At 44.4% G+C, this 18,585-nt stretch overlaps 1 protein-coding gene across 8 annotated transcripts in view; it reads left to right on the forward strand.

Moving 5' to 3' along the window:
* Nucleotides 1-18,585, forward strand: part of LOC126271959 (integrator complex subunit 14) — a 104,811-nt gene that overhangs the window by 63,923 nt on the left and 22,303 nt on the right. For all 8 annotated transcript variants that reach the window (XM_049974407.1, XM_049974409.1, XM_049974410.1 and 5 more), the window contains 2 exons: nt 8,417-8,609; nt 12,546-12,716. In XM_049974407.1, coding sequence (XP_049830364.1) covers nt 8,448-8,609; nt 12,546-12,716 — 333 coding nt within the window. In that variant the 5' untranslated portion in view covers nt 8,417-8,447. The remainder of the gene's footprint in view (nt 1-8,416; nt 8,610-12,545; nt 12,717-18,585) is intronic.

Below are 18,585 nucleotides of genomic sequence, written 5' to 3' on the forward strand. Positions count from 1 at the left end.
GAAATATGGTGTGAATGGTCACAGGATTGTATGACTCAAGAGAGAGTGTCTCAGAAATGTTGAAAAATCTGAATTGACAGACACCTGAAGATAGACACCATTTATTTTGGGAAAACGAACTCATGAAGTTTCAAGAATTAGTTTTAAGTGAAGGATCTAGAGATATTTTCAGCTTCCTACCAATCATCTCTCTGGGGTTTGCGATGGCAAGATTAAATTATTTACAGAACTCATAGACATCTTTCCTTCATTTCATATGTTATTGAAATGAGAAGAACCCCTAATTTGGGGTATTATTGTGAGTAACCTCTGCCATTTACATTGTAGTGGTTTGCATACTATTATGTAAAATTATGGCCATTGATGTTTATCATTACCACTTGCAATGCTCTCTTATGGGAGGATCAGGACACAAATCCCTGGCTAGTCATCCTGTTTTGTGTGATCTGTAGTTTCTCTAAATTCCCAGAATGGTTCCTTTAAAAAATCGAATGGTCAGTTTCTTTTCTCATTCTTGATCAGTTTGAGGCTCAAATTCTATCTCTAATGATTTTGTAGTGGACAGAATGTTAAATCCCAATGTTTCTCTTTCCTTCCTTTCCCTGCTACTGTTAAGAGCTTGATTATAACTTCTTTCTGTTTTTTTAATTATTTACTACAGCTCATTTTTTTTTTAAATTTGAAAGAGTCTTTTCTCCATTATATTTCCATTGCTTGTTTTACAGTAATATGAGGTGTGTAGATTCAGTGACCATTGCAGCAATCCTGTACTTATTTTTCATCACAATCCTCTTCAGTGATTGTCCTTCACAATCTCTCTCTCTCTCTCTCTCTCTCTCTCTCTCTCTCTCTCACACTCACTCACTCACACACACACACACACACACACACACACACACACACACACACACACACTCTCCCTCACTCACTTTTGTCCATATTGTGGCTTAGCAGATGGTGTTTTTCCATTTCACTTGTATGTCGTATGAATCTTTGATATAATGCTTTGTGAAACACCAAACACTTTGGCTCCCTTGGTTACAGAAGAATGTGCAATACAAGAACCAACTCTGTTTGAATTTCCTTTTCTCCATTCTAATGCACTCATAACTACACAGAACACTGTTCTGACTATGACTGCCTCTTGCAACATATTGAGGACATAGCACAGGTGCTATTTGTGATAAAATATAAGGCACGACCTGCAGGTTTGCATAGCTTCTACATCTTCATCTACATCCATACTCCGCAAGCCACCTGATGGTGAGTGGTGGAGGGTACCTTGAGTACCTCTCTCGGTTCTCCTTTCTATTCCAGTCTTGTATTGATCGTGGAAAGAAGGATTGTCGGTATGCCTCTGTGTGGCCTCTAATTTCTCTGATTTTATCCTCATGGTCTCTTCACGAGATATACATAGGAGGGAGCAATATACTGCTTGACTTCTCAGTGAAGGTATGTTCTCGAAACTTCAACAAAAGCCCGTAACGAGCTACTTAGCATCTCTCCTGCAGAGTCTTCCACTGCATTCTGCATTTATGTCCCAGCATGCATTTCTCACACTGTTTCCATTTTTCATCCACCCTGTGTATATTTGGAGATTCATATTCCATACAAATTATGCAAGGTTGTGATGGTTAAGGTACTGTACTGCCTTTTGGGATTAAGTCACTGTACTAAAATTTGGGAAGAGTAGGATTCACACCCCTGTTTATCGCCCCCTGTGGGTTCGAGGGTTAGAATAGGCCCGCGGTATTCCTGCCTGTCGTAAGAGGCGACTAAAAGGAGTCTCAAACATTTCGGCCTTCTATGATGGTCCCCTGTTGGGTTTGACCTCCATCTCTCAAAATTTTCCAAAGAGCGAACCGATTGGGGAAGGGCGCCTTACTTGGTGCATTGTGTCCATCTTGCAATCAGACCTTTCGCCAGCTTATACACCATTGAACTGCAGTCCTGTCCGCTCTCCATCTCTTGGGCATGACTCTTTTTCTGCGTGCAGATAACACCTTGCACTGTGCAGTGCCTCTTTCTGCACCGACGGCGACCATGGACCACATGTTACCTAACATCCAGCACGGTAGCCAGTACGTTGTGGTTGAGCCGCCTTGTACCCTGTTGGTTGTAGCCCCCTGACAACACAGGGATCGCTCTACTGATGCCTGCGCTGTTAACTCCCCACTTATGCCAAGGAGTAGATGCCTATCCTCCTGGGGTATCGGGACTCCCGGCAACGGCCATCCTGCCAGGTGGCTCTTGCCGTGGCTGGGTGGCGCTCGTGGGGAGGGCGCTTGGTCGGAGTATGTGGCATCAGGGCGGATGACCCGCAATGAAGCGTGATACATCGTCTCTCGCTGGTGGTCAGCCGCCAGCAGTCTCTAAGCGTTCTCGGGCTCAGTTGAATGCTCAGAAGTACGATCCGAAAACGTTCCCCTCCCTGGCCACACCGTGGGAGGAACGTAAGTCTCAGGATGGCAGTAGCAGTTATTTGCCCCGCTTCTTAGTTTGTACGAGGGTTGATGGGGAGTCTTTTCTCTCCACAAAGCCACAGTTCTTTGTCGAGCATTTAGAGGACAAGTTTGGGGAGGTGGAGGGCTTGTCAAAAATGCGCTCTGGGTCAGTCCTGATACAAACGGCATCCTCTGCCCAGTCACGACGGTTACTCGCTTGTGACAAGTTGGGGGATGTTGCCGTTACGATCACACCCCATAAGAGTTTAAATATGGTCCAGGGAGTTATTTACCATAGGGATCTTCTTTTGCAGTCTGATGAAGAGCTGCGCGCCAATTTAGAGCGCCGACGTGTACATTTCGTCCGGCGCGTTCATCGGGGTCCGAAGGAAAATCAGATTGCTACCGGTGCCTTCATCTTGGTTCTTCGAAGGGGATACATTACTGGAAAAAGTCAAAGTGATGGTCTACCGATGTGACGTTAAGCCCTATATCCCTCCCCCGATGCGGTGCTTTAAGTGCTGGAAGTTCGGCCATATGTCTTCTCGCTGCACTTCCAGCCTCACATGTCGAGATTGCAGACGCCCATCACATCCCAATACTCCATGTGCCCCGCCTCCCATCTGTGTCAACTGCGGGGAGCACCATTCACCTTGCTTGCCAGACTGCCGAATTTTCCAGAAAGAGCGTAAAATCATGGAATACAAGACCCTGGACCGACTAACCTATAGTGAGGCCAAGAGGAAATATGACCGACTCCATCCTGTGAGAATGGCATCTTCCTACGCTGCTGCTACAACACCTGTGCTAGCCCCGTCTGTTTCTCCTATTGTGGCCAGATCAACGAGTAGTAAAACTCCTCCTCCCCCTCGCCAGTGGGGGGCTCTACCCACCGGGTTGCTCCTGCGCCACCTACCTCAGGAGCAACACCATCCCCCCCATCGGGGACATCCGTCCCCACTTCTAAGCCGGAGAAGTGTCCAACTTCTTCGGCTTCTCACGCTCGAAAGGGGTCCCTTGGGTCCCTCCCTTCCCAGGTTTCCGCCAGTGAGAAGCCTGACGACCGACAATGGCGTAAGTGCCCTCAATCAGCTGGTCGTAGGGCTTCACGATCCTCCTCCGTCCCGGAGACTGAATCGGTGAAGCCCTCACAGCCGGTGTGACCAAAGGAACGGAGTGAGAAACCCAAGAAGAGCTCTCAGCCCAAGGAACTCGTGGTGGCAGCCATCCCACCGCAACCTTCCAGCTCTGCGTCTGAGGATGCGGTGGAGATTCTGGCGTCCGCTGAGGACCTCCATCTCGCCGGTCCATCAGATGCCATGGAAAGCACTATCACAGGTGCTAAATCGGAGGCAGCAGGTGACCCAGCGGCGTAATCTCCCTTCCCAGTCCCGTCAAGCCTTTCTCAGCCATGGACAACACCATCCTCCAGTGGAACTGCAGCGGTTTCTTCCACCATCTAGCTGAGCTCCGCCAACTTATCAGCCTTCACCCTTTCCTCTGCATTGCTCTGCAGGAAACTTGGTTTCCGGCAATGCGAACCCCCGCCCTCCGTGGCTATCGGGGTTATTATAAGAACCGGGCAGCTTATGAAAGGGTGTCTGGTGGCGTCTGCATCTATGTCCTGAACTCTCTTCACAGCGAGTCTGTACCTCTTCACACACCTTTAGAGGCTGTCGCTGTTCGGGTGTGGACGCCACAGGCTGTTACCGTCTGCAGTCTTTACCTTCCACCGGATGGTGATGTCGCGCAGCATGTCCTGGCTGCTCTGATAGCTCAATTGCCTCCACCTTTCCTGTTACTGGGCGACTTTAACGCCCATAACCATCTGTGGGGTGGGTCAGTGGCAACAGGTCGAGGCGCCATCGTTGAGCATTTATTGGCGCAGCTCGATCTCTCGATCTTAATGATGGTGTCTTCACACACTTCAGTGTGGCGCATGGCACATACTCCGCCATTGACCTTTCAATCTGTAGCTCTAGCCTCTTACCGTCTGTCCAATGGAGAGTGCATGACGACGTGTGTGGTAGTGACCACTTTCCGATCTTTCTGTCACTGCCACAGCGTCAGTCTTCTGGGCGCCCTAGCAGATGGGCTATGAATCAGGCTGACTGGGACTTGTTCTCCTCCACTGCCGCTATTGAGCCTCTCTCTAACGATGCCATTGATGCAGTGGTTCAATCGGTCACCACCGGCATCGTTACTGTCGCCGACTCTGCCATTGCCCGTTCTTCTGGGTCCCTTCGGCGGCGGACTGTGCCTTGGTGGTCGCCTGAGATCACTGAAGCGATTAAAGCTCGCCGGCGGGTGCTCCAGCGTCACAAGCGACATCCCTCAATCGACCACCTTATCGCTTTCAAACGGCTGCGTGCGCGAGCCCGCTGCATTATCCGCCAATGCAAGCAGGAGTGCTGGGAGCGGTATGTGTCCACCATTGGCCTCCATGTCACTCCATCACAGGTTTGGTCCAAGATTCGCCGCCTCTATGGCTATCGGACCCCTGTCAGTGTCCCTGCGCTCTCGCTGAATGGAGCAGTTTGTAATGACTCCGACGTCATTGCAAACCGCTTGGCAGAGCACTTTGCTATGAATTCCGCTTCTGCCAACTACCCCTTGGGCTTCCGCTCCATTAAGGAGCGGATAGAACGTCGGAGTCTTTCTTTTCGCACTCACCATCCTGAATTGTACAATGTTCCATTCAGTGAGTGGGAATTTCGAAGTGCCCTCGCCGCTTGTCCTGATACCGCTCCTGGGCCAGATAGCATCCACTCTCAGATGCTGAAACACCTTTCAGTGGACTGCCAGCGACGCCTCCTCGATCTTTACAACCGCATTTGGGTCGAGGGTGAGTTTCCGTCGCAATGGAGGGAAAGTCTTGTTGTCCCCATTTTGAAACCAGGGAAGAACCCTTTGGAGGTGGACAGCTACTGTCCCATTAGCCTCACCAACGTTCTTTGCAAGTTGCTTGAACGGACGGTGAGCCGGTGCTTGAATTGGGTACTGGAGTCTCGAGGCCTTCTGGCTCCGTCTCAGGGTGGGTTCCGTAATGGCCGCTCCGCCGCCGACAATCTGGTGAGCCTGGAGTCGGCCATCCGTACTGCCTTTGCCCGCCGTCAGCATCTGGTTGCTGTCTTTTTCGACATGCGGAATGCGTATGATACGACATTGCGTCATCACATCCTTTCTACGCTTCATGGATGGGGTCTTCGGGGCCCTCTACCGATCTATATCCGCAATTTTCTGTCGTATAGTATTTTCCGCGTGCACGTCGCGGCCTCATATAGTTCCTACCAAGTCCAGGAGAACGGTGTGCCACAGGGTTCTGTTCTCAGTGGGTGTCTGTTTTTAATAGCTATTAACGGGCTTGCTGCGGCTGTGGGAAATACTGTCTCCACTTCCCTGTGTGCTGACGACTTCTGCCTTTACTACAGCTCTATTGGCATTGCAGTTGCTGAACGTCAGCTACAGGGCGCAATCCACAAGGCGCAGTCTTGGGCTTTAGCGCATGGTTTTCAGTTTTCCAAAGCCAATACCTGCGTTATGCATGTCTGCCGGCGACGCACTGTTCACCCGGAGCCGCGGCTTTATCTTGACGGCGAGCTTCTTACAGTGGTGGAGTCACATAGGTTTTTGGGGATGGTTTTTGATGCTCGGTTGACTTGGCTGTCTCATATTCGGCAGCTTAAACAGGCGTGTTGGTGGCATCTAAATGCTATGCGATGCCTGAGCCACACCAGGTGGGGCGCCGACCGATCTACTCTCCTACGGCTTTACCAGGTGTTAATCCAGTCCCGTCTGGACTATGGGAGTCTGGCTTATGGCTCAGCATCCCCATCTGCGTTGCGGGTCCTGGACCCAATCCTCCACAGCGGGATATGCCTTGCCACTGGTGCCTTCCGAACCAGCCCTGTGGACAGCATACTTGTGGAGGCAGGTGTCCCTCCACTACGGTTACGACGCCAACAATTACTGGCTGCTTATGCTGCCCATGTTTTTAGCTTGCCCGGGCATCCAAATTATTGTGTCCTCTTCCCGCAGTCAGTCGTTCATCTGCCAGAACGGCGGCCCCGGTTGGGTTGTCCGATCGCCGTACGTGTGAAACAGCTTCTCTCCTGGCTTGGGTGTTTCCCTGTTCCACCTCCTTTCCGGGCCCCTCTGCGTAGACCCCCGTGGTGTGTGCCTCGCCCTTGCCTTCGGCTCGACTTGGCACATGGCCCGAAGGAGTCAGTCCCTCCGGAGGCCTTCCGACGCCGCTTTTATTCCATCCTGGCCACGTATCAGGGCTCTGGCGTTGTCTACACCGACGGTTCGATGGTTGCTGGTCTAGTCGGTTATGCACTAACTCTAGGGGACCATTCTGAACAACGTTCGTTGCCGGCTGGCTGCAGTGTTTACACTGCTGAGCTGGTCGCCATCTTTCGTGCCCTAGAGTATATCCGCTCCTGCTCAGGTGAGTCCTTCGTTATCTGTAGCGATTCCCTGAGCGGTTTACGAGCTCTCGACCAGTGTTTCTCTTGTTCTAGTCTGGTGATTGCTATCCAGGAGTCCCTGCATACTCTCGCCCGTAGCGGCAGGTCTGTGGTCTTTGTTTGGACCCCAGGCCATGTTGGTATACCTTGCAATGAAACTGTTGACCGCCTGGCAAAAGAGGCCACCAGTGCGCCATCTCTGGAGATTGGCCTCCTGGCGGCTGATTTGCGGGCAGTCTTACGCCGCAAAGTTCTCTCGTTTTGGGATGCTGAATGGCGCGGTCTGACCACCCCTAACAAACTCCGTGCCGTCAAGGACATGACGACTGTGTGGCGGTTGTCAGTGCGAGCCAACCGCAGGGACTCAGTCGTCCTTTGTCGGCTCCGCATTGGCCACACCCGACTCACGCACAGTTATTTACTGTGTCGTGAGGATCCCCCTCTTTGTAGTTGTTTGGCGTCCTTGACGGTGGTCCATATTCTGTCGGAGTGCGCCCTTTTAACCGTGCTCAGGCAGACTTTTGCAATGCCTGACACGCTCTCTGCTCTTTTATCAGATGACTCTACCATGGTGGACTTGGTTTTGTGTTTTATTTGGGCAGGGGTTTTTTATCCTTTAATCTGAGTGTTTTTTGTTTTTTTTTTAGTGTTGATTCTGGCTTTTAGCCTCTGATTTTAAACTGAGTTTTTAAAGTGTTCTTGGTGGTTGGCTTTTCCTCTTTTTCTCTACGGTCGGCCAACCACCGTCACACTGTGTGTTTTAATTTGTTTTGTCTGGTCTCTGTCAGAGTATTTCATGTCCTGTTTCGTCTGCTGTCTTTCCTGTTGTTCGTTTTTTATTCTCTTCGGGTGGTTTTAGTTTTTATGGAACAAGGGACCGATGGCCATAGTAGTCTGGTCCCTTTAATCCCACAAACCAACCAACCATCCCTGTTTATCCATTCAGATTTGTGTCTCTCTCCTGAATCACTAAGGCAAATGCTGGGATAGTTCCTTTGAGGGTACTGCCTTTTCCTCCCTAATTCTTGTGCCATTCAATTTTGTGCTCATTTCTAATGACCATATTCTCCCCAGAATGTTAAATGCTGTTCTTACTGTGCAGACATTCTCAGCTTAGCTTATTTCAGTTTGAAACCATTGTTTGAATCTGTATCGCCTTAGTGACGTCTCTAACTTTATGAGATGAAACTTTTGCCACAGAAACTTGCCTTGGACCTCGGCATAATGCCCATAAAACAGGAATCCTTATTTATTAAATGTAGATCTCGGATTAACATGCTCATCTCACATTATTCTCAATCGGCATTCTTTATCAAGAAGAAGAAAACTGTTATGTGTAATATACATCTCTATTTATCAAATAGGCCTATCATAATTTTGACTGTAAATGTCTACTGCTATTCTCCAAAGCCACTTTAAATGATTTCATGTGTATTATATTTTACATTTAACCACCCCCAATTGTCTTTTATAATGTATGTAACTGTTTTCCTGATTGCTTAGGTAGCCCCAACGATTGACAGTCAGTGCAAAGATGCCAACGGTAATAGTTGTTGATGTGTCATTGTCGATGACAAGACCTGTTGCTTTGCCTGAGAGTGGTGAAGTATATACCAGACATAACCTCGCAATTCATGGAATAAACACATTATTGGACTACCTAGCTGTCCATAGTAAACTTGAATTTGTAGCATTGGTAAGAATTATGAACAGAAGTATTGATAATTCATTTTTGCATGACATTTAAGTATATATTATTATTCATTTACTTTTGTAAGTTGCTTATTAAAATCCGGCAGTTTTGAAACAGTGCTGTATGATTTACATAATATAAGTTGCTTTAAATTTCCCAGTTGTTAATTCTTTATTTCTGCCTTTTGTTATGAAGCATATTTGAAGAGTCTGTCTTTAGAGGAATAATTGTTCTGTTGATTTTCATGTTATCCAATGGAAGATAATTGGACTGAATCTTAATGCTTAAGGATTATAAGTTCCGTATCATATAAGGTTGTTGGAAGTGATGTTAGGTTTCATGTTCCAACAGTTCACATCATTCCAACTAATAAATTGCTCGTCATGATCTGTTGCATCAAATGGACATCAAAGTGTGTTAAGCAGCTAATAGCTGTTGACACTACACAAACATTGAGATTACTATAAATTTCTTAGTAAGCTTTAAGCTTTAATTTATTGATTTCTTTATTTCAACATTGTCTGCTAAAACGTAGAGATGACTCCATGCTTCTGTTCTGTCTCTGTGCTTTTCTTATGATAGAAGCAGGCAAAGGATGCTGTATTTTAAGAAGAGAAGTAGAAAGGACTTAAGAGAGATGAAGTGGAAAGAATGGATTACCAGCAGAGTTGTTTAAGAACCTTGGGGGTAGTGGTATGAATGAGTTAATTTAGCCTTGTAATAAGATATATGAGAAAGGTGGATGGACTGATAAATTTCTCTTCACAGTGATGATACCGATTGAGAAGAAAAGCAATGCCAATAAAAGTGAGGATTTTTAGAACCATAAGTTTGATTTCTCAAGGAGAAATAGTTCTACTAAGAGTGATGAGTATAAGACTTTATGAAAGACTGGATAAAGGTATTGCAGAGGAACAGCATGAATTTAGAAGAGGTAAAGGTACAAGAGTTGCAGTTTGGCTGTTGAGAATTGTAGGTGAGAGATACATTGAAGCAAGAAGAAAAGTTTTTACTGTTTTCGTTGACTTGAAGAAAGCCTTTGATAGAGTACAGTGGACTAAATGAATGGACATTCTAAGAATGAAATCGATTGGAAGGATAGAAGGCTGATTAAGAATCTATACCTAAAACAAAAAATACAAGTACAGCTTGGGAATGAGACAGCAGAGGAAAGCACAATTTCGAGGGTAGTGAGACATTTAATAAGAGAAGAGTCTTCTATGTGGGTGCATTGACAGGGACCTATGAAAGAAATAGTGGAGTGCTTTATATGAAATGTGGATTTACACAGGGCTGAGACATGGTCACTGGGGGAAACAGGAAGAAAGGACAGAAGCATTTGAAATCTGGCTTAGGAGGAAGATGGAAGGGATAAGATGGGTAGACAAAGTGAGAACTGGGGTGGTGTTTAGAAGAGAGGGTGGGGGGAAGGGAGAGAAATTTTAAAGGTAATCAGGAAGAGGTAACAGAATTGGCTTGGACAGTGGATGAGAGAAATTGTTTACTGTTGGATGCTGTAGAAGGAATGGTGAATAGAAGAAGAAGAAAAGGACATAGAAGATACCAGATGGTGGATAGTATAAGGATAGAAAACAGTTATGAGAAGCTGAAGAGGTTAGTGAACAAAGACTACAGGATGATGATGATTATTATTATTATTATTATTATTATTATTATAGTGTGCCACAAAATAACTGGCACCAGACATGATTTGTTAAGGCCATCATTAGTCCCAAGTACTCCACCTAGCTCTGAATCTGGATTTATCTGTCACCCATGGAAGACATCACATTCATTGGCCAGCAAGTGTTTTCTACAGATGTGGCCAGCGCTGTGAACCTTCATGTTTTCAAGATGTGTTACTTGGTCCAATCCCTCAAATTTTTTAGACCTGTCATGATCCTTGCCCAGAATGAAGTAGATGATCAGACATCAGCCAATGAGACAATGTCAATTTTAATGACTCCATTGAGCCTCCATAGACGTCTCATCACAGGACGAAAGATGCTTAGGCCTTTTAGCTACCATGCAGAAACCATCCAGTCTGTATAAGGGCAGCAAAGTGATTCCAACTCTCCCCCCCCCCCCCCCCAACACACACACACACACACACACACACACACACACACACACACACACACACACACACACACACACACCATTTAGAGTAGAATAGAATTGCAGTGGCCACTATACAGTTGCTCAGTTCCAACAACTTGATGGAGCATATTCTGCCATTCTCATTGAACTGCAAGTGTCAGAATTGTCATATCACCGCCCTTGCATAGGAGATAAACCCCCAATTGATCTGAGGATTTGAATCTTCCCTGTAGCAATATGGTTTTTATTTCAGTCCACCACAGACTACCTGATGTGCTTGGAAATAATAAGATCACTGAATTCCTTAACTTGAGGGATCAAACATCAGTTGGCATATCATATGATGGGAAGTTACAAAGCACATTTTGTCCAGCCTTTATTTTTTAATTGGTCCATCCACTTCACATCTGATCGAAGGTGTTGGAATAACTCTTAGTAATCACTGTGTCAAGGGAAGATCTTGCGAATTACCTCTACCTCTTTTTTTTCTGTTTGTTAGCCCTTGCTGGATCCTTTTCACCAAAATAAAGATTATTTGTCAGCTGCTCAAAAATTTTATTTTCACTTTACTAGCTTCAACAGATTAATATATCATCTTCAGAAGTTTGATGCAGGCAGATAGTTAGAAAGCCATCAAGTAATTCCTGCTCTCTATGAGGAAAAGTGGATTCTTTTACCTATTCAGCTTCCAAATTAGTTTTTGTGTTGCAAGAGCTCTGATGTAGGGAATATTTATGCCTCATCAATGTCATCGTTACTGATGGTCCCATGTAACAGTGAGTCTGAAGCTAGTGATAAGTTGTAATTGTTACCATTTGGTTGTTGTTGAGGAGGAGGGTGTAATTAAGAGTCTGGTCTTGTAAGAGACTAGTAAAAATAATAATAATAATAATAATAATAATAATAATAATAGTTCCAGAATGAGAGTTTAACTCTACAGTGGAGTGTGTACTGATATGAAACTTCCTGGCAGATTAAAACTGTGTGCCGGACTGAGATTCGAACTTGGGGCCTTTGCCTTTCACGGGCAAGTGCTCTATCTCGTCTCCTACTTCCCAAACTTCCAGAAGCTCTTCTGGGAACCTTGCAGAACTAGCATTCGTGGAAGAAAGGATATTGTGAATACGTGGCTGAGCCACAGCCTGAGGGATTTTTCCAGAATGAGATTTTCACACTGCAGCGGAGTGTGTGCTGATATGAAACTTACTGGCAGATTAAAACCGTGTGCTGGAGCGAGACTCAAACTTGGGACCTTTGCCTTTCGCAGGCAAGTGTTCTACCATCTGAGCTACCCAAGCATGACTCTCGACCCATCCCCACAGCTTCATTTCTGACAGTATGGCACAGTAGCTGCAGTAGAGCACTTTCCCACAAAAGGCAAAGGTCCCGAGTTCGAGTCTTGGTCCGGCACACAGTTTTATTGTGCCAAATAATTTCAATTATAATAGATGTTTATAAATGTGTTCAGGTATTTGTTTGGGTGTTACGCAACTCCCAAAGAATTTCTTCTAATGACGGCATGGCACTTTGTTAATCCTCATGTTTTTATGTTTTGGGCCATACAGGGTAAAGTTCTTCACTGTCTGCTGCAATTGTCAGACCTAGAATCGTCTCCTTTTTTAAACCTCAAAAGCGAAATGTAGCTTAAAATGTTCAGTGGATCTGCTGTAGCTATCGTGTTAACAAAACTTATATATCTGAGAAGTGCAGAAATCCCCCAAAAGTTACTCTACATTTGTTTGTGATTAGTTTTTGTACTTATTGGTAACTATCTTTAGTTTGTGCATTAATGTTACATAGTCCATAACCATTGTAATTTGTTATTCTTTCTTTGTACAGATTGCATTTTCATCACTTTATGAAATTGTTTCACCTTTTACACGAGATTTTGACACAATAAAATCAAAGCTTCAGCAGCTAGAAGAATTTGATAAGACATGTGTTGAAACAGCTCTTCATGGAGTAAATAGACTTATATTGAGTGAATGGGGAAGTGCAACACCTTGTCAGGTGAGTAAAACAGTATGGCAAAATGTTTTAAATAATTATTATACTGAAAAACAAAACTTAAACAATAGAAAATCTAGGATGAAATGCAACAATACTATGAGAAGGAAAGTTGCTACTCACCATATAGTGGAGATGCTGAGTTGCAGATATGTACAGCAAAAAAGACTCTCACAGTTAAAGCTTTCGTCCATTAAGGCCTTTGTCAATAAGACACACACACACACACACACACACACACACACACACACACACACACACACACACACACACACTCTCTGCAGTCTCAGGCAACTGAAACCACACTGCGAGCAGCAGCACCAGTGCATGATGGGAGTGGTGACTGGGTGGTGGTAAGGAGGTGAGGGGGAGGGATACTATGGTGGGAGTGGTGGACAGTGAAATGCTGCAGGTGAGACAGAGGGTAGGGGAGAATTGGGGACGGGGGAGGACTTAATGGAAAAAGAGAGAAAAAAAATAATAAAAAGACTCAATGTGGTGGTGTAATGACGGCTGTGTAGTGCTGAAATGGAAACAGGGAAGGGGCTGGCTGGGCGAGGACAGTGATTAACAAAGGTTGAGGGCAGAGGGTTACAGGGATGTAGGATGTATTGCAGGGAAAGTTCCCACCTGCACAGTTCAGAAAAGCTGGTGTCACTGGGAAGAATCCACATGTCACAGGAAGTGAAGCAGTCATTTAAATGGAGGATATCAGGATTGGCAGTGTGTTCGGCAATAGTGTGGTCACTTGTTTCTTGGTCACAGTTTGTCAATGGCCATTCATGCGGACAGACAGCTTATTGGTTGTCATGCCTACATAGAATGCAGCACACTGTTTGCAACTTAGCTTGTAGACCACATGACTGATTCACAGGTAGCCCTGCCTTTGATGGGATAGGTGATGTTAGCGATGACTGGAGTAGGTGGTGGTGGGAGGATGTATGGGACAAATCTTGCATCTAGGTCTGTTACAGGGGTAAGAGTTATGATGTATGGGATTGGAAACAGGGGTTGTGTAAGGATGGATGAGTATATTGTGTAGGTTCAATGGACGGCAGATTACCACTGTGGGAGGGGTGGGAAGGATAGTGGGGAAGGAATTTCTCATTTCAGGGCACAATGAGAGGTAATTGAAACCTGGCAGAGAATGTAATTCAGTTGCATGGGAGATGAGCTTTTGTACAAGGTTGGGAGGAAAATTATCCTCCCAACCTTGTAAAAAAACAAATTTCGCTGCCTTATCTTCTGTCTCGCACCACTTCCTGAAGTCCCACCGTCCAGCCACAGAGAAACTTTCCCCTTGTAACACAGTACCACCTAGGACTGGAGCAACTGAATTACATTCTCTGCCAGGGTTTTGATTACCTCTCGTCATGCCCTGAAATGAGAAATTTCCTCCCCACTATCCTTCCCACCCCTCTCACAATGGTATTTTGCTGTACACCAAACCTAGACAATATATTTGTCCATCCTTACACAACCCCTGCTCCCTATCCCTTACCTCATGGCTCATACCCCTGTAACAGACCTAGATGCAAGATTTGTCCCATACATCCTCCCACCACCACCTACTCCAGTCATCGCTAACATCACCTATCCCATCAAAGGCAGGGCTACCTGTGAATCAGTCATGTGGTCTACAAGCTAAGTTGCAAACAGTGTGCTGCATTCTATGTAGGCATGACAACCAATAAGCTGTCTGTCCGCATGAATGGCCATTGACAAACTGTGGCCAAGAAACAAGTGACCACACTATTGCCGAACACACTGCCAATCCTGATATCTCCATTTAAATGACTGCATCGCTTATCCCATCAAAGGCAGGGCTACCTGTGAAAGCGGTCATGTCGTCTACAAGCTAAGCTGCAGCCTCTGTGCTGCATTCTGGTCAGGCATGACAACCAACAAACTGTCTGTCTGCATGGATGGCCACTGACAAACTGTGGCCAAGAAACAAGTGGACCATCCTGTTGCTGAACACGCTGCCAGACATTGATATCCTTCATTTAAATGACTGCTTCGTAGCCTGTGCCATGTGGATCCTTCCCACCAACACCAGCTTTCCTGAGTTGAGCAGGTGGAACTTTCCTTGCAATATATTCTATGTTCCTGTAACCCTCCTGGCCACAACCTCCGTTAGTTATTGTTAGTTAGTTACTGTCCAGCCCCTTCTCTGTTCCCATTCCAACACTACACAGCCGTCATTAAACGCCCACACCCAGTCTTTTTATTTCTCTCCCTTTCCACTTTTCTTCTCATAATATTTAAAAATAAAACTTCATAACCTAAGTACCTATCAGATAGTTTTAGTTGTTGGTAGAACAAGTTGTAAATCTAGATGTAGTTAAGATTCCCTAAAAGTAACTAATTTTAGTAAGAGAAGGTAACACATTCAGAAATTCTAAGACACAATGTGTAAAATCTCAAATTTAACGTTGTACACTTTCAAATGAAATATTGTAGTTATTGTTGTGACTGGTGTTTGTTTCATGTTTCACCTGACCACACAGTATTCTGGAGGTTGCACAATATATTTTCATTGTTTAGGGTTTGTGGTGTAAGAAAATGTATGTGTTGCAAATCTTATGTTTGACTGGTCTTTGTTGGCATTGTCAGATTGACTTGTTTGGCCAAGTTGGCATGGGTTAGTCCAAAATTAAATTGAAAAAGCTGTGCATTTTATGTTACTATGATGGAAGACTAAGATTTTTGTGTTGTACATTAAAGTATGGTTTAATTATTTAAAGCAGTTCTTATAATTGGAATAAATTAATGCTTGGACTGGGTCCTGTAATGGGTCTCACTAATTTTGCTGGACACTATTGTGGTTTGATGAAAAGAATTTTTATAGCCATCAGCTGTAAACATTCAACTTTATTCTTTACCAGTTTTGGTTATTACAACCATCAACACTGGCAGAAAAGCAGTACTTCAGATGGATCAAAAATGCATACCACTCATAAACGAGTCAACAGCAAGCCAAATACAATAATAATCTACAATGGTATGTATAACACACATTATTTGACTGATGTCATAAGTCACACAAGTTGCTTAACCTCCAATAATGACAAACGTTATGGGATAGTGATATACATATACACAGATAGGTAAGAAAGTGCAGTGCATTGGTGAAACTGCCATATATAATCATGTGATGCATGTGAAAGGCTTCTAAGCTGATTATGTCCACAAAACTGGAATTAACAGACTTTGAATATGGAATGGTAGTAGGAGCCTAGTTGCATGGGACATTCCATTTTGTACATCATTGGGAATTCAATATTCTGAGGTCCATGGTTTCAAGAATACCAAATCTCATGTATTACTTCTCATCTCAGACAACACTGTGGCCGAAGGTCTTCACTTAATGACCAAGAGCAGCAGTGTTTGCACAGTGCTAATAGACAAGCAACAGTGTGTGAAGTGACTGTAGAAATCAGTGTGAGATGTACAACATATCCGTTTGGACAGTGTGGTGAAATTTGGCATTAATGGGCTGTGGCAGCAGACGACTGAGTGAGTGAGTGCCTTTGCTAACAGTACGACATCACCTGCAGCCCTTTCCTGGGCTTGTGACCATTGATTGGACCTTAGATGACTGGAAAACTGTGGCGTGGTCAGATGAGTCCCAATTTCAGTTGGTAAGAGCTGATGGTAGGATTAGAGTGTGGCGCAGACCCCAATGATGAGGCCATGGACCCAAGTTGTCAACAAGGCACTGTGCAAGCTGGTGGTGGCTCCATGGAATTGACTGTGTCCTCTGTTCCAGCTGAACTGATCACTTGCTGGAAATGATTATGTTCGGCTACTTGGAAACCATTTGCAGCCAATCTTGGACTACATGTTAACAAAAAACAATGGAATTTTCGTGGATGAAAATACGCCATGTCAGAACATTCTGAATAATTCAAGTGAAAGATTTGGCCACCCAGGTTGCCCGACAAGAATGTCACCGAACATTTGTGAGACATATAGAGAGGTAAGTTTGTGCACAAAGTCTTGCACTGGCAACACATTTACATTTACGGACACCTACAGACACAGCATGCCTCAATATTTCTGCAGGGGACTTTCAGTGACTTGAGTCCATGCCACGATGAGTTGCTGCATTATGCCACGCAAAAGGAGGTCCAACATGATATCAGGAGGCATTCCATGGCTTTTTTCACCTCAGTGTGTATTATCATATATATTGGAGTTAAATCTACCAGTATGATTTATGACATTAGCCAAATTGTGTGTATCTTAGTGTCAATGTTTGTCGTGCTCCAAGCATTTTTGATCCAACTGACACTTCTTTTCTTCCAGTGATAATGGTTGTAATGATCAAAACTGGTAGATAATAAAGTTGAATATGTACAGCTGATGGCTATAACAATGCTTTTAGTCAAATATTTAGTAAGTGTAGCAAGTTACCTACATAAAATAAGAACTGTTGTTTTTTGAAGCTGTGCATCAGAAGTAGACTCAAACAATGCCTTTTACAAGCAGTGTACTGCCCTCAAGTATCAGCCACACCTCCTGTATTGCAGAACTGTCATAAGTATGCAGCGCTCTTATAACATGTTTTAAACAGTGTTCATAACATTACAATGGAATATTTTATTTATTATCAAGGAAGAAGCCTCCCCAAAGATGGTGAAGATGATGGATACTGCAATAGGGCAGTCAGTCACTGGGCAAATTTTAATACTGGCTAATTCTTTTGTGAAGCAGCTGCTACACAGCAACAAGCAAACATTAAAATGTTACCATAGCACAAACATGTAGATCAAAGCAGGGGCACCTTGGTTGGCTTAATTGTTTTTCCCCTCTTTTTTCAGTTCAATGAATTTCATTCTGTAATTCAGTATTTGAATAACAAAACTCTCTCATATTCACCAGCTCATGGAATTTTCTCCAGCTTATTAACCAGAGAAGTGGTTTAGAATGTTGTCAGTGGCAGATAATGGAGGGAGATACTGCAACATAAAATGTTGTCTTCTTGCTTTCCATGTTGTATTCTGGTCTCTCTGTTCATGGTTCAGTAGTTGTAATTAACTCTTGTCCTTTCACATAGTTAGTGAAGTGCCTGTTCATTATGTCAGTATCTGTCATTCTAATTGGAAAGTTCAAACATAATAACAAAGTGGAAGAGAATGTTGTGGTGGCTACTGCTCACATTATTTGGTGGGGACTTCAACCTCCCCTCGGTATGTTGGGAAAAATACTTGTTCAAAACCGGTGGTAGGCAGAAAACATCTTCAGAGATTGTCCTAAAAGCTTTCTCCGAAAATTATTTCGAGCAGTTAGTCCACGAACCCACGCGAATTGTAAATGGTTGCGAAAACACACTTGATCTCTTAGCCACAAACAATCCAGAGCTGATAGAGAGCATCATGACTGATACAGGGATTAGTGATCACAAGGTCGTTGTAGCTAGGCTCAATACCATTTCTTCCAAATCCATCAGAAACAAACACACAATAATTTTATTTAAAAAAGCGGATAAAGTGTCACTAGAAGCCTTCCTAAAAGACAATTTCCATTCCTTCCGAACTGACTATGCGAATGTAGACAAGATGTGGCTCAAATTCAAAGATATAGTAGCAACAGCAATTGAGATATTCATACCTCATAAATTGGTAAGAAATGGAACGGATCCCCCATGGTACACAAAAAAGGTCCGAACGCTGTTGCAGAGGCAACGGAAAAAGCATGCGAAGTTCAGAAGAACACGAAATCCCGAAGATGGGCTAAAATTTACAGACGCGCGAAATTTGGCACGTACTTCGATGCGAGATGCCTTTAATAGGTTCCACAACGAAACATTGTCTCAAAATTTGGTAGAAAATCCGAAGAAATTCTGGTCGTATGTAAAGTACACAAG

This window comes from Schistocerca gregaria, chromosome 5, assembly GCF_023897955.1.
Source record: "Schistocerca gregaria isolate iqSchGreg1 chromosome 5, iqSchGreg1.2, whole genome shotgun sequence".
Lineage (NCBI taxonomy): Eukaryota > Metazoa > Arthropoda > Insecta > Orthoptera > Acrididae > Schistocerca > Schistocerca gregaria.